The sequence below is a fragment of the Lepidochelys kempii genome, chromosome 11 (assembly GCF_965140265.1).
Source record: "Lepidochelys kempii isolate rLepKem1 chromosome 11, rLepKem1.hap2, whole genome shotgun sequence".
Taxonomy (NCBI): Eukaryota; Metazoa; Chordata; order Testudines; family Cheloniidae; genus Lepidochelys; species Lepidochelys kempii.
In genome coordinates, this window is record NC_133266.1 from 63,582,036 (window position 1) to 63,601,333 (window position 19,298).

General features: G+C 47.7%; 2 protein-coding genes and 1 pseudogene across 2 annotated transcripts; all 3 read right to left on the reverse strand.

Moving 5' to 3' along the window:
- Nucleotides 1-5,201: 5,201 nt before the first annotated feature.
- On the reverse strand, nt 5,202-6,720 carry LOC140896000 (gamma-crystallin B-like). The gene is made up of 3 exons (XM_073307039.1): nt 6,712-6,720; nt 5,771-6,010; nt 5,202-5,486 (listed from the first exon to the last, which is right to left on the reverse strand). The coding sequence occupies exons 1-3, from the start codon at nt 6,718-6,720 to the stop codon at nt 5,211-5,213; spliced, it is 525 nt and encodes a 174-aa protein (XP_073163140.1). The 3' UTR covers nt 5,202-5,210.
- A 5,817-nt stretch (nt 6,721-12,537) lies between these two features.
- On the reverse strand, nt 12,538-14,178 carry LOC140896001 (gamma-crystallin B-like; annotated as a pseudogene).
- Nucleotides 14,179-16,601: 2,423 nt separating this feature from the next.
- On the reverse strand, nt 16,602-18,294 carry LOC140896002 (gamma-crystallin C-like). The gene is made up of 3 exons (XM_073307040.1): nt 18,259-18,294; nt 17,609-17,848; nt 16,602-16,877 (listed from the first exon to the last, which is right to left on the reverse strand). Exons 1-3 carry the CDS (start codon nt 18,292-18,294, stop codon nt 16,602-16,604), a joined length of 552 nt encoding a protein of 183 aa, XP_073163141.1.
- Nucleotides 18,295-19,298: the final 1,004 nt, after the last annotated feature.

Consider the following 19,298-nt stretch of genomic DNA (forward strand, 5'->3'; position numbering starts at 1 on the left):
TGGGGGGAGGGGGAGGGAGACATCCTGACATCAGCACCCTCCTCCCTCCCCCACCTCCCGCTCTGCAGAGCCAGCAAGAGAGTCCCAGGAGCAGCTGCAGGATGGAGCAACGTGGGGGGAGGGGCACCTGAACACATGCTGCCGGCTATGCGTGCTCTGCTATCAGCTGGGTGGCTCTTAAATCTCTCCTGCATGGCCGCCCAAGCGCGCAGCTTACATGGAATACAGATTGTGGCATAATGATGGCTCATGGGTCCAGTAGACTGTTAGACTGAATTTGTGGACTTAAGTCCTGTCTATATGGGCTTGGTTTTGTGCTGCTGTAATGTTTGACCGTAGAGGTTTGTGCTGGTACAATTAGATAGATGTAGTTACACTGGTGCAAATTTTCCTTGTCTAGATAAGCCCTTAATGTCAAGTTTTGTATTGGCTTGAAGTTGGTAACCAGCTAATGACAATTTCTTATATAGAGCTTTTCGCGAATAGATCTCAAAGTGCTTCACTGTCTTTAATGTATTTATCCTCATAATACACTTGTGAGGGAGGTGTTGGAATTTTCTCCCAGACCTCTTTCCACTTGGCTTCCTAAATTCGACTCCAGACTTTGTCAGTCAGGTATATTTATTTGGCATACAGAAACATTACGCTTTGTTGATTAGACTCAAAAGCAGAGTAGTGGTGAATATAGGCTACGTCTCATACGTATCCAAAGTTACACAGAAACTCTCTCCCTTTATATACACGTACACATTTTATTTTGTAAGCAGGGTCTGAATGAATGCTTCCCTGATAGCTATCTGGGAGGGGGAGAGACTTGGGTGTGTTTATGTTAATACAGTTTGCTCCTTCTCTGATTACATATTCAGCAAAAAGCGATCAACTTTGGCTGGTGTTGGGTACCTTACTACTGAATGTACGGGTAGTGAAATATGATTACCAATGTTGTAATTATTGTAGGAATACAGGAAAGCTGGACTGTGCTGAACCTGTCCCAAATGAGTGTGCTTAACCTATCACCCTCAGTTGAAAGAACCTCGTTAAGTCAGGGGCTCAAATGTCAGACCCCTCTTAAAGTAAGATGGGTGGAGATAGATATCACCAGGTAGAAGACTGCACACCCTCAAGGGTTCTCCATAGAGTGGTTTAACCTTTTCCTCCCCACTGTTCAAAAAATAGAGCTAAATAGGCTTAATCAGGAGCCTCTTTGTTAGGTTAAACGCCCAATCAGAACTGAAATCACTTAAGATGGTGCAGTGTTTCTGCCCAGCCTCCAAAGAGCTAAAAATTACTGAGACTGATGTGCAGAAGTCACAGCAGAGAGGCAGGTGGCAGAAGAAGGCAACTGACAGTCAGCTGGTGAACGAGTGGCTGGTGCGGTGGAGAGGTGCAATGAGCGGCCAGCAGAGTGGCTGGTGGAGAGGTGCAGTGGGAGCAGTGAGCAGGTGGCTGGCAGAAGCAGCGATGCAGGCTTCCAGCATGAGCAGTCAGCAGGGTGGCTGGCAGAGAGAGGTGGCGAGCGAGTGCCCAAGCGGCGGAGCAAGTGAGGAACCTCTTTACCCCACCGAGGGGAGGAGGTGAACTTTGCAGATGTACCTCTGAACTCTGGGTCTGCACTGACCAGGGACAGCAACTGTGAGGTGGGGAGCAGAGAAGGGTTGGGTATGTGAAAGGGACTTTTGGGTTGCTGGTCTTAAGAACCTGAGGGGAAAAGGACACTGCCCAACCTATCATTTGAACACACCCCTTATAATTCTTCAGCTTTAACAGCCACTGCCTTAATGGCCAAACAGGACAATTTGTCTTAAACTGGTAGGCTGATTCTGTTTTGCCTCCAGTGGTGGGGTGCAGAATATTTTCCCATTCGTTTTTACAAAACTTACTTACACAGGTAGTTTTTATTGTGCAGCTGGCATCTGGCATGTTCTGAATGATTGAGGAGTGAGGAATTACCGACTGTTTCTGAACCTCTCGACCGTCTCCACACCATTCACATCAGGACATGCGATGTCATAACCCTCCACCACTTCATGGTTGCAAATTAACAAGACAAAAAGAGGAAACCATTTTGTGCTTTTTAATTTTTATTGAGGTTTATGAGTGTTGAGCTGACTTTTGTGAACCCAGCTATGCCTTTTACTTCCCAGGACTATGAAGAATACAGAGGGGTCAGGTCAATCCTACCTGAAGCATGGACTGTACCACTTTGCCTTTGGGAAATGCTTGCAGGGAGCCTGATCCTGGATGATGACTTTAGATCACACATGATGCTCAGTCAGGTCTCCTTTGGCATTGAACCATGCCTTGGTTTTTTATATGTCCTCTTCCTTTCTTACTACCACACTCCTCTATATCTGCATCTGCAAGTCCTGTACCAGGCTTCCGACAGGACCACTATAGCCAGATGGGCTGGAACTGGGCTAATTATATCCTTGCGCATTCTCGTTAGTCTCCCCATCAGGCCTCGTTGGGGGGGAAAAGGCTATGGATTTGCGTCCCTAGCTCTGATGTGCATTAGTACCAGCAGTAACACTTCATCCCAATTGCTGTCTGTTGCAGTATCTTTTTTAATTTTTAAGCTTGGATTTGATGATGGTCCTATTTATTTGCACAACCTGTCCTGCTGTTGCTGGCTGACGGGGAATGGGAACCTTTTGATCTACATTCAGTTGGGTCCATAATTCTTTGACTACAGACCCCACAAATCCACTCCCATTGTCTGAGTCAATAACCTTAGTGCCCCTGCAGAACACATTGCCCACCAATTATTTCCCTCTCGTTATGGCAGTCACATATTTAGTGTGGAAGGCTTCCTGCTCCTAATGTGAGAAAGCATTGACAACAACTAGCACATACTTGTTACCCTCTGGTGTTAAGGGCAGCTCCAAAGTGTAGTAGATTTGAACTTGTTTCCATGGACCTCTCTGTGCTTGTCTCAGAAAAGCTATTTTTATGTTCTTTGTTAGCTGGATTGTCTAGTACAGATTAGACCAGCACCAAGGTGTTCCTTCAAGTCTCTTTGCCATTGGGGCCATGTCTTTGGTCTCTGCCTCTTTGGAGTGATCACACACAGTGGACCTGTGCAACCATAAGAGCAGATCTTTCTGCATATTTTGTGGTGCCACCCATACTGAACCTTTCTTTAATTTAAACATGGGAGTTCTTGCTATATTGCTAAGTTTTGACCTTGTACATTCATGTTTTGGCTGCAGGCTTGCTCCCAAAGTGGTCTTAACTTCACATCCCTTTTTTGAATGCTTTGTAGCTGCCCTAGCCCTGCAGCACTGCCCACTGGAGTTGCCTGAGGTAAGTGCCTCCCGGCCGGAGCCCATACCTCCAGCCTCAGCTCTGAGCCCCCTCTTGCACCCCAACTCCCTCCCGGAGCCCGCACTCCTCCTGCTCCCCAGCCCCTTGCCCCAGCTTGGTGAAAGTGAGTGAGGGTGGGAGAGAGTGGGGAATGGAGTGAGCGGGGGTGGGGCCTCAGAAAAGGGGCAGGGAAGAGGCAGGGCGAGGGTGTTTGGTTTTGTGCTATAAGAAAGTTGGCAACCCTAAGTGTTTGGCCATTTTTTGTTTTTTTACTTTAATTGTTCTTAAACCTCTTTTAAGTGTATATATAATATAACATAGTGGCTAATGCCATCTGTATACTGAATGTCTTGTTGCCGTTGCTCTTTTCATAAGAATATACATAAGAACGGCCCTACTAGGTCAGACCAAAGGTTCATCTAGCCCAGAATCCTGTCTGCCGGACAGCGGACAGTGCCATGTGCCTCTGTATTTAATCTTGTCCCAGTATACACCTTGATAACCGTACTAACAGGTTAGTCTTTCTACAATGGTGACCTTCACTACTGCCCATGAAACGAGTCAAGGATCAGAACTTCTCTTATTGTATATAACAGTCTCTGTGGCTCCAAAGTGCCTCTGCTGCTGGTAAGGCTGGGGAGTTGTCTCCACGGCTCCTTCTCCATTAGCCCGGCGAGCCCTCTGAATGGCTCCCCACCAAAAGAGACAGGAACAGCACTATGGGGCCCTTCCCTCCACAAGAAGTGGGAGCAAGGGCCCTCTGCCCTCAGGGAGAACAGGGGTCCTTTGTCCCTCCCACCCTGAGATGAAGGAGTAGGGTAACTTCCAGGACTCACCTTTGAGCCAGGGTGTATCTGCAGGATGCGTGGACTGGGCCAGGGGTGCTCTTCTCTTCCTGCTTCCCACAGTCCTCTGCTGGGCTGGTTTTGGTGGCTCCTACAGTTAACCCCACACTGAGGTCCATGGGGCTGTTCAACCTTATCAGAGCTATTGTTTCAAGCTGCCTGCAGACTTGAACAGACATCTCTGAATTTGTTCCACCTGGGTCATGTTTTCAAGCTTTGCTTTACACACACACACACAACCCCCATCCCCGGGCCAGAAGCCACAACTTTAGTTACACACTGGATGTTCCAGATGATTCCAGGAGCTGGGGCCCTCAACCCAGACGTGTAGTGCCTATGGCTAGTTAATCCTGCCCTGCCCTGGATTGGTGCTCAGGTAACTCTGGCCTGAGGCTCGGCCCCTGGCTGGGGGGATGACTGGCGCTGCCTCTCAACTGGGAGGGGGATGTGGCTCATTCCTGTTATCAGCTGGGTGCCCAAATCTGCTTGCTCCGTGCCTGGTGGCTGGGGGGGGCTCTGGCGGTTGCTCCCTGGTGGTGTTTCCAGGGCCCTCTGGCCAGGGAGTAAAGTCTGGAGCTCAGTCCAGGACCCCTCTAGCCCTAGCTCCAAATCTATGGCCATGGCTGGGCTGGAGGATTATGATCCAGACTACAGCTGTATGGTTACAGTCCTCCCGTCCGTCTCTCTGTGGGCCAAGTCCTGGATGTTTCACTCTGATTCAGCTCCTACTACGTGTCTTGTACTGCATATTGTGTAAGGTCTGCAAAACCATGGAGCTGATTGGGACAGAGCCTTGTGCCCCCGTACTCCCTTGTGTGGCTGCCCAGGCCTGAGCCCTGTGTTTGGCGTTGAGTCCTTTGTGCTGGAAGTAGCTATATAATGCTGTGGGAGGGCAGGGAAAGATGAGGGACAACTTTTGGTTCAGAAGATGAAACCGTAGCCCAAGAACACAGGACAAACCTCGACGTTCCCCTTAGTACACTTACAACAGCACGCTGAGAGCATAGTGGCTGTTAAAGCATTTTATTCATTGAGACCCTTCCAGGCAAAAGGCGTCTTGATTCAGTAAAGATCAGTGGCACGTCTCAAAGAGCCGACTTTGCCACTCATAGAGCCCCACTCGCTGAATCTCCTGTACTCCCCTGGCCTCAGCAGGTATTGGCGACCTCTGTAATTTGGCAATTCGTAAAGGATCCAGTGCCCATCCAGCACAGAACAAGAGAGCATCTCGTGGGCACGTAGCTGGTCCATGACTTGCGGAGAATCCTCAGTTAACTCTACCATGTTGCCTCTGTGATCCTCCTTCTCATAGATCTTTATCCTGTAGGTGCCCCTGTGCTATGACAGAAAATGAGACAGGGTAATAGAGTGACCGCAGCAGGCTGGCTGCCTGTAATCCCGGGCCCTGAGTCAGCCCTGTGCCCTGCTCCAGTGATGCAAAGGGCATCCCTGCAATGTCCCCCCAGCCATCCTGGAGAGACTACCTCTAGAAGAAAGAAAACAGTTCTCATTTTCAGTCTTGGGTATCTCTGCTGAACATGATCAAGCAAGTGCCTTATGATTATGGTTTGGGCAATTTTGTCATTTAAAAAAAAAAAAAAGAGAAGCAAAATCGAACTCACAGGTGGGATCATCCGGCAGGACTTAATGGAGGTGCTGAAACCCTCAGACTGCATGTCAGGATAATCTCCCCGTTTCAGAAAGAACTGCTGTCCCTGGAAGTTGGGACGTTCATAGAGCATGAAGCAGCCACTTTCCACACGGACAGAGTTACAGCGGCTGAGCTGACTTTGCAAATCCGGACGGTCGCTACTGCACTCAACGGAGCGGCCCTGGAAGTTTCTGTCCTCGAAAAGGATGATCTAGTGTGAGAAAAAATCGGCAGAGTTTTCAGTAACATCCTATACAGTATGACTGTCCTAGCATTCCAATTTCTCTCCGTTCAGCACAGTAAGCATGAAATGTCTGGACCTTCCTTTTTACTGACTGTGGTGATAAAAATGATACACTCCTTTGATTTCAGTGAGATTGATCCTCATTTACATCATTGTAAGAGCAAAATTGGGCTCTGAGTGTTTAATATATAGAGATTAGTACAGATGCTAATTCCCTTAAGTCTGCATTCTTTATTCTCTTCTGCTACTGGTATAGATCAGGAGTAACTCCTATGACATAACAGAATAAGGCTATGTCTACACTGTGCACCTCACAGCACTGCGGTTGTGCCGCTACATCTGCACCATTGTCAGGTACGCAGTGTCTCTTTGTCGCCAGGAGAGAGCTCTCGAGATGAAAAATTAAAACAATCCACAACGAGGGGCAGTAGGTTCGTCAGTGGGAGAGCGTCTGCTGCCGATGAATTGTCCATGCCGGCTTTTCTTGTCATTAAAACTTTTGTCGCTCAGAGGTGTGTGGGGGGAAAACAAACAAACCCTGAACGACAAAAGTTTTGATGACGAAAGTGCAGTGCAGACATCGCCTAACTCTGATGTAAATGAGAGAATCAGGTCCCTGGCTTCAGACTGACATACTGAACAATCCAGTCCAGACAGGTTTCTCTTACCTTTTCCATCGTAGCTGGATTCAGGCTGCAAGCCACAGTATTCCAGACGGGCAACTGCCTTTTTATACCTCACAACCAGTGCTAAGTGTGCACACGTTAACAAAAGTCTTTTCTCTGTTCATAGAGCCAACTCATGACTCTGGGGTCTCATTCACTCTTTGTACTAGTGTCCATAGCTTTTGTGTAGCAGGGAACAGGTTTTATTCCTATTGTTACCAGTGAGCATTTCTGGGCCCTGGATCTGTCGGCTCAGCCATTTTTGCATTGAAGACAACATAGTTCAGGAAAAGAGAGAAACTTCTGGCGGAGTGACAGAGGGGACTGGATGTTGATGCCATCACAATCCTTTTCTATAGAGTCTCTGCAGTTGCATTGTTATTAGTGAATGCAGAAGTGGAACAATAAAGACAGAAGAGGGTTCAAACTCCAAAATAGAAAGTAGGGAATATAAAAACAGAAATGTGTATTCCCCCCGCCCCCAAATAAAAAAGGAAAAAGGGCTTAGGTAGACATCATGTGTATTTTAGCCATTCAGTAGCTTTGGGGTCAGCAATATGGAATCTGGAACAGCCTCCTGAGAGATTAGCATGAGCTGAGCAGCCGTTCAGTAGGTGTGCAGTGTCCACCTGCAGCCACACAGGGCTGTTCTGAGTCCCCAGGTGTAGTCACTTGCCACACACCCCATCACCCCCCATCTCAAATGGTTGTTTCCACCATACATAGTGTGGGAGCCCGAGGCCAGGCAGTCTTCCATCAGGCTGAATGAGGAGAAGGAGTTTCTCGGGCCTTGTCTACACTACAGAGTTTTGTCGACAAAAGTTAGGCCCTTTACTTAAAGGGCTTTCATTAAATCACTGTTACATGTCGTCATTATGGTCATTGTGTTGGCAGAGCCCATCCACACTAGCAGCCCTTGCATCAATACAGAGCAGTGCACTGTGGGTAGCTATCCCATTGTGCAACTGGCCGTGGGTTTTGGGAAGGGTTTGCAATGCCCCATGGGGCAGGCACAGCGTCACATGATGCAGGTTTCCCAATCCCATTGTTTCATGGGCAGCCTACTAGATTGCCAGCTGCTTTTCAGCTGAAGTGTATGTGGCATAGTAAGGGGACAGGGTGTGGCAGGGAGCGTGTGTGTGAGAGAGACAGAAACAGAGTGTGTGTTGGGGGACAGTGTGAGAGATTGTGTGTGTGTGGGGGGGGAGGAGTGTGTTGGCATGCTGTCGCTCTCAATTCAGACAGCAGCCTGAGCAATCAATCCTGGCTCTGCACAGCACAGCAATTTTTCTCCCCTCCAACCCCCGCAGAAGCAGCTTGCTTTTTCTGCCTGCCAATTCCACATTAATGGTTCTGTGATTCCCTCCGAGTTCTCCCACAGCCTCCCCAGCTGCTGGGAGCGGCATCCTCAGCAGCTCTGTGAGCTCTCCACACTGAGGAATGTCAAAGCTTGCACATGCCTGCAGGGCAGCCGAGTTCAAAACAGTGAGCAGAGTGGTCACGGTGGGCATTGTGGGATACTGGGGGAGGCCAGTTATGGCAACATAATGAACAGCAGCGTCTACACTGACACTTTGTCGCTTTAACTTTGCTGTAAAAAGCTCCATGTCTATTGTCCACGTGGTTTTATTGTTTCGGCAAAACAACAGAGATTTGCCGACAAAAGTAGCTTATGGTGTGGACACACCTCCGCTGTTTTGTCGGCAAAAGCTGATGTGCCAGTGGCGAGGCACGTCCTGTCAATGGCTCCAGAAGCAGGGGAGCCAAAGCACCACGCCCCCCACTTTTTAACATTGGTGCAGTTTCAGAGGGAAGGGGCGGTGTTGCCCACCAAATTACAAGCTTCGGGGAGGTGCAGAGCTGCACAGGTGGGAGCTGTGCTATGTGGCGGGGGGAGCACGTGGTAACTCGTTGTTCCTCGGGAAATTAGAATATAAAATATTCGTCTCGCTACAGAAATTATTTTCCAACTATTGCGGAGTAACATTACTTTTATAATGGAGCCTCATGGGTGCAGCAGAGTCTTGGATTGAACCTATGTACTTATGTCCTGTCTCTATGGGGTTGTTTTTACACTGCTGCAGTGTGTTTGATTTAGAGGTTTGTGCTGGTACAATTAGATTGATGTGTTGGACTGGTGCAAATTTTTATCATCTAGGTAAGCCCGTAATGTCAAGTTCTGAACTGATTTGATTGAAATGCCAAATTTCTTTTATAGAGCTCTTCCTCAATAGATCTCAAAGTGCTTCACCATCTTTAAGGTATTTATTCTCAAAAGACCCTTGTGAGGTAGGTGTTGTGATTTTCTCTGAGACCCCTTTCCACTCTTCTTCCCAACAACTCAGTTCAACTCCAGGCTTTGTCATTCAGTTATCTTTATTTGGCGTACAGCAACACTTCACTGAGTTGACAAAACTCAAATGTGAGGCGGTGGATGTAGTGTGACAGTTTGTACCCCCATTTGTACTCCTTTTATTGGACCATGATAAATTTCATACAAAGCATGCCTTATGAGGTATCATTCAAAAACGCATAATTTGCTGATCATCATTGTCCTAGTAAAATGTGTATGGCAGCATTGTATGTAAAGTTTTAAGATTCTACTGTGTTATGTTAGAAAGAGCAGCCACAAACCACTTCTTCTGAAACAAAAGCCAAACTGACGCCTCAGCCAGGTGTCAACAAGATCAAATGGACAATCACTTACGTGGCCATTCTTGGCAGGAAAGAGGGTGTGAGTGAAAATCTGTATTTTGACAAAGGAAAAGTTTGAGGGTCCCATCCAAACAGACTTTGTCTCCTGGACTTCAGCTGGTGATGGAGAGGGAACTATAAAGGGGGGAACAGACACCCCAAAATACTCCTCACTTTCTCTCTGCTCAGAGCATCAACAACACCTGAAGGACAAGGAAAGTGACACTGGATTGGGGCAGGGGTCCAGTCTGAAAAGAAATCCAGCCTGTAAGACTGCTATAGTATGTAATGAGAGAGACCTTTGCTTTGAATTCATTTAGCTTATTAAGTTTTTCTTTTTATTTCTTTGTAACCAATTCTGACTTTTATGCCTCATTAAAATCTATCTTTCTGTAGTAAATAAACTTGTCCTATTGTTTTTTCTAAACTAGAGTGTTTGCACTGAAGTGTTTGGGAAACTCCATTTGAGATAAGAGCATTTGTACATATACTTTTCTATTAATAAAATGATGGACTTTATATGAGCTTGTATTGTCCAGGAGGATGCTGAGTACAAAACACAAATTTCTGGGGGAAAGTCTGGGACCAGGAGTTTGCTGGTTTTGCTCTGCAGTGTAATTAAGGAGTGGCTGGCTGTAGCACTCATGTTTTATAGCTGGGGCTAATTTAGATGCTGGAGCCTGTGTGAGTAGACCAGGAGTGGTTGCTTTCACAGAGAAGCAGTGTAAAAGGCACCCCAGGTTGGAGAACTGAGGGGACACATCTGTTCAACAGTCCAGATTGTACCCTGGGTAATGTCATTGTAGGGCACATGACATATCTATCCAAAGATGCACAGAAACTCTCTCCCTTTATATACTTTTACACATTTTATTTCATTTACTTTATGTTGCATGACATACGCTGGGAGTGGCTCACTTACTTTGTAGGAGCCAATCCCCAAACAGCATGCTCTGTCCATGATTGACCTACTCTTTACCTCATGTTTTCATTCCTGACTTATTGTGTCCATTATTATTTTGTTCATAGTAAATGGTTCCCTGGGTGTCCCTCTCTTAGCTAGCTGAGAAACATTGTCTCTTAGCTTACAGACCCATTTACTTTTCTTAGCACAAAATATTCCATTTTTAGCCTGCTGATATATTTACCTTCTGAATCCTGTCTTCCAAAAGACTTCAGAGGAGCCAGGTCAATCCTGTGTTAAACACGGACTGTATCATTTTGCTTTTGGGAAAGGCTGGCAGGGAGCATGATCCCAGGTGATCACTTTAGATCCCTCTGGATGCTCAGTTAGGTCTCCTTTGGCATTGAACCATGCCTTGGTTTTTTTACGTCCGCTTACTTTCTTACCACCACACTCCTCTGTATCTGCAAAATCTGCATCTGCAAGTCCTGTACCAGGCTTCTGACAGGGCACTGTAGCTAGATGGGCTAGAACTGGGTTAATTATATCCCTCCATACTCTCACTGGTCTTCCCATCAAGACATCATTGTGGAAAAAGCTTGTGGATTTGCATTCCATACCTCCGATGCACATTAGTACCTGTGGTAACGCTTCAGTAAGGATTTCAGTAAGGCTTTTGAAATAGTTCCACACAGGAAATTATTAGTTAAATTGGAGAAGATCGGGATTAATATGAGAATTGTAAGGTGAATAAGGAGCTGGTTAAAGGGGAGACTACAATGGGACATACTGAAAGGCGAACTGTCAGGCTGGAGTGAGGTTACTAGTGGAGTTCTTCAGGGAAGATAGTTTGGCTGACATGCAGTTTTTTTTAAAGATTAGATGCCGGATGTCAGAGGGGCTACTTGGGAAGGAGCACAGGATTGTGGGAAATGCCCACCAGATAACTGGTCTGGAGGGAGCCTCATAACCTGGAGGGGATGACTATATAGTGCCCTAGCCAGAGAGTGGAGTCATGAAGTCAGACAGAGCACCCGAGTCATGAAGAGAGAGAGCGAGATGGCTCACAGTGTGAGTACCCAATGGAAGGTGGCATTTGCTCCCAGAAGTGGGACCAAGGGCCATCTAGCCTCAAGGACAAGAGGGGTCATTTGACCCTCCCATCCTGAGATGAAGGGATAGAGGTAGGGTGGCTCCCAGGACATGCCCTTGAGCCTGGGTGTATCTGATTGGATGGGTGGACTGGGCCAGGGGTGCTCTTCTCTTCCTGCCTCCCACAGTCCTCTGCTGGGCTGCTGTTGGTGGCTCCTACACTTTGGCTGCATGCTGGGGTGCATGGGGCTGTTCAGCCACCTCTAAGTTATTGTTTCAGGCTGTCTGCAGATTTGGGCAGATGTCTCTGAATTGGTTGCACCTGGGTCATATTTTCAGGCTTTGATTTACACCCCCTGGGACAGGAACCTCAGCTTTGGTTACACACAGGAAGTGCCAGTGTAATCCGATGATTCCAGGAGCTCGGTACCTCGACCTAGGTGTGTAGTGCCTATGGCTAGTTAATCCTGCCCTGCCCTGGATTGGTGCTCAGGTAACTCTGGCCTGAGGCTCGGCTGGGGAGAGAGCTGTGATTGGAGCTGTCTCTCAGCTGGGAGGGGGATGTGGCTCATTCCTGCCATCAGCTGGGTGCCCAATTTTGCCTGCTCCATGCCTGGTGGATGAGGGGACTCTGGCTGCTGCTCCCTGGTGATGCTCCCAGGACCCCTTTAGCCGTAGCTCCAAATCTGTGGCCATGGGTGGGCTGGAGGATTATGATCTAGACTACAGCTGTATGGTTACAGTCCTCCCGTCCGTCTCTCTGTGGGCCAAGTCCTGGATGTTTCACTCTATGGTTCAGCTCTTATGATGTGCCTTGCACTGCATTCTGGGTAACGCCTGCACACCCATGGAAGTGATTGGGAGGGAGCATTATACACCTGTACATCGTTGTGTGGCTGCCTAGGTCTGAGCCCTGTGTTTGGCGTTGGGTCCTTTGTGCTGGAAGTAGCTATGCAATGCTGGGGAAAGGCAGGGAAAAATGAGGGAGAACTTTTGGATCACAAGATGAAACCGTAGCCCAAGAACACAAGACAAGCCTCGTCATTCCCCTTAGTACACTTACAACAGCACGCTGAGAGCACAATGGCTGTTAAAGCATTTTATTCATTGAGACCCTTCCAGGCAAAAGGCGTCTTGATTCAGTAAAGATCAGTGGCACGTCTCAAAGAGCCGACTTGGCCACTCATAGAGCCCCACTCACTGAATCTCCTGTACTGCCCTGCCCTCAGCAGGTGTTGGCGCCCTCTGTAATTTGGCAATTCGTAAAGGATCCAGTGCCCGTTTAGCACAGAACAAGAGAGCATCTTGTGGGCGCGTAGCTGGTCTATGACTTGCTGAGTGTCCTTGGTTAACTCTACCATCTTGCCTCTGTGATCCTCCTTCTCATAGATCTTTATTCTGTAGGTGCCCCTGTGCTATTTAAGAAAGTGAAACAAGGTGATAGAGTGACCGCAGCAGGCTGGCTGCCTGTGATCCTGGGCCCTGAGTCAGCTCTCTGCACTGCTCCAGTGACGCAAAGGGCACTTAAAACTGCCTCTGGTCCCCAGAGGAGGGGAATCCTTGAATGCTGCAAAGGCAGCGCATCCACCCCTTTGACTGAGACCTACGCCAGCCGTGGCTCCCACCCTTAGGCTACGCTAAGTTCTGCTGGGGGGTGTTTCAGGCTTCAGCAGCCCCAGAATCAAGGAAACAGAAAAGTCACTTTGTTCTAAAGAGTCTCAGAAAATATTGGGCCCAATTCTCCCCTCACACTGGTGGAACTCTGTGGCCTTCAGGGAGTTACTCCTTATTTTACAGCAGTGTGAGGGCAGTGGGCCCAGTGTATCTCCAAATCCCCAGAAGTTACAGAAACATTTTTCCTTCTTAACTCAAAGTATGTCGTCCTTTACTGTCCATATTCTTAACCACAGGACAGCTGCACCCAGGCCCGGAACAGGCACTTGTAGTGCAAGGTATCCTATCCTATCCCTGCAATGTCCCCCCAGCCCTCCTGGAGGGATGACCACTAGGAGGAAGAAAGCAGTTCTCGTTTACAGTCCTCGGTAGCTTGGCTTAAAATGATCAAGCAAGTTCCTTATGATGCTGGCTTGAGCAACGTTGCCATTTTTTAAAAGCAAAATGGAACTCACAGTTGGGATCATCCAGCAGGACTTAATGGAGGTGCTGAAACCCTCAGACTGCATGTCAGGATAATCTCCCTGTTTCAGAAAGAACTGCTGTCCCTGGAAGTTGGGACGTTCACAGAGCATGAAGCAGTCACTTTCCACGTGGATGGAGTTACAGCGGCTGAGCTGACTTTGAAATTCCGGACAGTCGCTGCAGCACTCAACGGAGCGGCCCTAGAAGTTTCTGTCCTTGAAAAGAATGATCTAGTGCGAGAAACAAACGGCAGAGTTTTCAGTAACATCCTATACTGTGTGACTGCGTCCTGGCATTCCAATTTCTCTCCACTAAGCATGAAATGTCTGAGCCTTACATTTTACTCACAGTGATGATAAATTGATATACTCCTTTGACTTCAGTGGAATTGATTCTCATTTACACAAGTGTAAGCGAAAGCAGAATTGGGCTCTGAGAGAATAATATACAGGGACAAATAGAGGTAGTAGGTCCCCTCGCTCTGCATTCTTGATTCTCCTCTCCTACTGGGATAGGCCAGGAGTAGTTCCTTTGACATCAAGAGACTAACTCTGATGTAAATGAGAGGAGAATCAGGTCCCTGGCTTCAGCCTGGCATACCAAACGATCCAGTCCAGACAGGTTTCTCTTACCTTTTCCATCGTAGCTGGATTCAGGCTGCAAGACATAGTACTTCAGCCGGGCAACTGCCTTTTTATACCTCACAACCAGTTCTAAGTGTGCAAACGTTAAGAAAAGTCTTTTCTCTGCTAATAGAGCCAAATCATGACTCCGGGGTCTCATTCATTCTTTTTACCAGTGTCCATAGCTTTTGTGTAGTGGGGAACAGGTTTTATTCCTATTATTACCAGTGAGCAGTTCTGGGCCCTGGATCTGTCATCTCTGCCATTTTTATATTGAAGACAACGTAGTTCAGGAAAAGAGAGAAACTTCTGGCTCAGTGACAGAGGGGACTGGATGTCGATGCCATCACAATCCTTTTCGATAGTCTCTGCAGTTGCATTGTTATTAGTGGATGCAGAAGTGGTACTGTAAAGACAGAAGACGGTTCAAATGACGAAATAGAAAGTAGGGAGAAAAAAACAGAAATTTGTACATCAAAAAAAAGTATGTAAAAATAAAAAGTCGAAAAGGCTTAGGTAGACATCACGTGTGTTTTAGCCATTCAATAGCTTTGGGGTCAGTAGTATGGAGTCTGGAATGTCCTCCTGCGTGACCAGCATGGAATGAACACCTGTTCACTAGATGTGCAGCATCCACCCCCATCCGGGAAACTAAAGGCCTGTTAGTTTAATCTCAATTGCATGCAAGGTCTTGGAACAAATTTTGAAAGAGAAAGTAGTTAAGGACATAAAGGTAATTGGGAAAAAAAATAACATGTGGCTTTACAAAAGGTAGATCATGCCAGATCAACCTGATTTCCTTCTTTGAGAAGAAGACTGACTTTTGATACAAATGAAATGCAGTAGGTCTAATCTATCTACTCTAGTTTACCTGGATTTTAGTAAGGCTTTTGATATAGATCCACATGGGAAATTATAAGTTAAATTGGAGAAGATGGGGATTAATATGAGAACTGAAAGATGGATAAGGAACTAGTTAAAGGGAAGACTACAATGGGACATACTGAAAGGCGAACTATCAGGCTAGAGTGAGGTTACTAAAGGAGTTCTTCAGGGAAGAAAGTTTTGTTGACATGCAGTTTTTTTAAAGATTAAATGCCGGGTGTTAGAGGGGCTACTTGGGAAGGAGCACAGGATGTGGGAAATGCCCACCAGATAACTGGTCTGGAGGGAGCCTGATAATCTGGAAGGGGTGACTATACAGTGCCCGAGCCAGAGAGTGGAGTATGAAGTCAGACAGAGCACCCGAGTCATGAAGAGAGAGAACAAGATGGGTCATAGCATGAGTACCTGTTGGAAGGTGGCATTTGCTCCCAGAAGTGGGAGCAAGGGCCCTCTAGCCTCAGGGACAACAGGGGTCATTTGACCCTCAGACCTTGAGATGGAAGGATAGAGGTAGGATAGCTCCCAGGGCCTGCCCTTGAGCCTGGGTGTATCTGTTTGGATGGGTGGACTGGGCCAGGGGTGCTCTTCTCTTCCTGCCTCCCACAGTCCTCTGCTGGGCTGCTGTTGGTGTCTCCTACAGTTAATTGCACACTGAGGTGCATGGGGCTGTTCAGCCCTCTCTAAGTTATTGTTTCAGGCTGGCTGCAGACTTGGGCAGACGTCTCTGAATTGGTTGAACCTGGGTCATATTTTCAAGCTTTGATTTACACCCCCTGGGACAGGAACCTCAGCTTTTGTTACACACAGGAAATGCCAGTGTAATCCGATGATTCCAGAAGCTGTGGCCCTCAACCCAGGACTGTAGTGCCTATGGCTAGTTAATCCTGCCCTGCCCTGGATCGGTGCTCAGATAAATCTGACCTAAGGCTCGGCTGGGGAGAGAGCTGTGATTGGCACTGCCTCTCGGCTGGGAGGAGGATGTGGCTCATTTCTGCCATCAGCTGGGTGCCCAGTTCTGCCTGCTCCATGCCTGGTGGATGAGGGGACTCTGGCTGCTGCTCCCTGGTGATGCTCCCAGGACCCCTTTAGCTGTAGCTCCAAATCTGTGGCCATGGGTGGGCTGGAGGATTATGATCTAGACTACAGCTGTATGGTTACAGTCCTCCCGTCCGTCTCTCTGTGGGCCAAGTCCTGGATGTTTCACTCTGTGCTTCAGCTCTTACGACGTGCCCTGCACTGCATTCTGGGTAATGTCCGCACACCCATGGAAGTGATTGGGAGGGAGCCTCATACACCTGTACATCGTTGTGTGGCTGCCTAGGTCTGAGCCCTGTGTTTGGCGTTGGGTCCTTTGTGCTGGAAGTAGCTATGCAATGCTGGGGAAGGGCAGGGAAAAATGAGGGAGAACTTTTGGATCACAAGATGAAACCGTAGCCCAAGAACACAAGACAAGCCTCGTCATTCCCCTTAGTACACTTACAACAGCACGCTGAGAGCACAATGGCTGTTAAAGCATTTTATTCATTGAGACCCTTCCAGGCAAAAGGCGTCTTGATTCAGTAAAGATCAGTGGCACGTCTCAAAGAGCCGACTTGGCCACTCATAGAGCCCCACTCACTGAATCTCCTGTACTGCCCTGGCCTCAGCAGGTATTGGCGCCCTCTGTAATTCGGCAATTCGTAAAGGATCCAGTGTCCGTCCAGCACAGAACAAGAGAGCATCTCGTGGGCACGTAGCTGGTCCATGACTTGCGGAGAGTCCTCGGTTAACTCTACCATCTTGCCTCTGTGATCCTCCTTCTCGTAGATCTTTATCCTGTAGGTGCCCCTGTGCTATTTAAGAAAGTGAAACAAGGTGATAGAGTGACCGCAGCAGGCTGGCTGCCTGTGATCCTGGGCCCTGAGTCAGCTCTCTGCACTGCTCCAGTGACGCAAAGGGCACTTAAAACTGCCTCTGGTCCCCAGAGGAGGGGAATCCTTGAATGCTGCAAAGGCAGCACATCCACCCCTTTGACTGAGACCTACGCCAGCCGTGGCTCCCACCCATAGGCTACACTAAGCTGTAGGATACACTAAGTTCTGCTGGGGGGCATTTCAGGCTTCAGCAGGCCCAAAATCAAAGAAACAGAAAAGTGACTTTGTTCTAATGAGTCACAGAAAATATTGGGCCCAATTCTCCCCTCACACTGGTGGAACTCTGTGGCCTTCAGGGAGTTACTCCTTATTTTACAGCAGTGGGAGGGGAGTGGGCCCAGTGTATCTCCAAATCCCCAGAAGTTACAGAAACATTTTTCCTTCTTAGCACAAAGTATGTCATCCTTTACTGTTCATATTCTTAACCACAGGACAGCTGCACCCAGGCCTGGAACAGGCACTTGTAGTGCAAGGTATCCTATCCTATCCCTACAATTTCCCCGCAGCCCTCCTGGAGGGATGACCACTAGGAGGAAGAAAGCAGTTCTCGTTTACAGTCCTCGGTAGCTCGGCTGAAAATGATCAAGCAAGTTCCTCATGACGGTGGCTTGAGCAACGTTGCCATTTTTTAAAAGCAAAATGGAACTCACAGTTGGGATCATCCGGCAGGACTTAATGGAGGTGCTGAAACCCTCAGACTGCATGTCAGGATAATCTCCCCGTTTCAGAAAGAACTGCTGTCCCTGGAAGTTGGGACGTTCATAGAGCATGAAGCAGCCATTTTCCACGCGGACAGAGTTACAGTGGCTGAGCTGACTTTGCAAATCCGGACGGTCGCTACTGCACTCAACGGAGCGGCCCTGGAAGTTTCTGTCCTCGAAAAGGATGATCTGGTGCGAAACACAAACAGCAGAGTTTTCAGTAACATCCTATACTGTGTGACAGCGTCTGGCATTCCAATTTTTCTCCGTCCAGCACACTAAGCCTGAAGTGTATGGGCCTTACATTATACTCACAGTGATGATAAATTGATATACTCCTTTGACTTCAGTGGAATTGATCCTCATTTACACAAGTGTAAGCGATAGCAGAATTAGACTCTCTAAGAATAATATACAGGGGCTAATAGAGGCAGTAGGTCCCCTTGCTCTGCATTCTTGATTCTCCTCTCCTACTGGGGTAGGCCAGGAGTAACTCCTTTGACATTAAGAGACTAACTCTGATGTAAATGAGAGGAGAATCAGGTCCCTGGCTTCAGCCTGGCATACCAAACAATCCAATCCAGACAGGTTTCTCTTACCTTTTCCATTGTAGCTGGTTTCAGGCTGCAAACCATAGTACTCCAGCCAGGCAACTGCCTTTTTATACCTCACAACCAGTGCTAAGTGTGCACAAGTTAACAAAAGTCTTTTCTCTGTTCATAGAGCCAACTCATGACTCTGGGGGCTCATTCACTCTTTGTACTAGTGTCCATAATTTTTGTGTAGCAGTGAACAGGTTTGATTCCTATTGTTACCAGTGACCAGTTCCGGGCCCTGGATCTGTCAGCTCAGCCATTTTTACATTGAAGACAACATAGTTCAGGAAAAGAGAGAAACTTCTGGCGGAGTGACAGAGGGGACTGGATGTTGATGCCATCACAATCCTTTTCTATAGAGTCTCTGCGGTTGCATTGTTGTTAATGAATGCAGAAGTGGTACAATAAAGATGGAAGAGGGTTCAAACAACAAAATAGAAAGTAGGGAGATAAAAACAGAAATGTGTACATCAAAAATAATGTCAAAAGGTCTTAGGTAGACATCACACGTGTTTTAGCCATTCAATAGCTTTGCGGTCAGCAGTATGGAGTTTGGAACGTCCTCCTGAGAGACCAGCACGAGATGATCAGCTGTTCAGTAGATGTGCCGTGTCCACGTCCACCCGCAGCCTCACAGGGCTGTTCTGAGCCCCCAGGTGTGGTCATTTCCAGCACACGTCTTCACCCCCCATCTCAAATGGTTGTTTCCACCATACATAGTGTGGGAGCCCAAGGCCAGGCAGTCTTCCATCAGGCTGAATGGGGAGAAGGAGTTTCTCGAGCCTTGTCTACACTACAGAGTTTTGTCGACAAAAGTTAGGCCATTTAATTAAAGGGCTTTCATGAAACCACTGTTGCATGTCCTCATTATGGTCCTTGTGTCAGCAGAGCCCATCCACAGTAGCAGCTCTTTCACCAATACAGAGCAGTGCACTGTGGGTATCTATCCCACTGTGCAACTGACCGTAAAGTTTTGGGAAGGGTTTACAATGCCTCATGGGGTAGATACAGTGTCACATGATGCAGGTTTATCAATCCCATCA

What these genes read in the sequence shown, in the direction of transcription:
- LOC140896002 (XM_073307040.1), bottom strand. Translation starts at nt 18,294, where the DNA reads ATGGTTTGCAGCCTGAAACCAGCTACAATGGAAAAG. An exon ending in AACCAGCTACAATGGAAAAG is followed by an intron (nt 17,849 to 18,258) that starts GTAAGAGAAACC and finishes GTTTCGCACCAG; the next exon opens with ATCATCCTTTTCGAGGACAG. An exon ending in CCTGCCGGATGATCCCAACT is followed by an intron (nt 16,878 to 17,608) that starts GTGAGTTCCATT and finishes TTTCTTAAATAG; the next exon opens with CACAGGGGCACCTACAGGAT.
- LOC140896000 (XM_073307039.1), bottom strand. An exon ending in CCTGCCGGATGATCCCACCT is followed by an intron (nt 5,487 to 5,770) that starts GTGAGTTCGATT and finishes TTTCTGTCATAG; the next exon opens with CACAGGGGCACCTACAGGAT.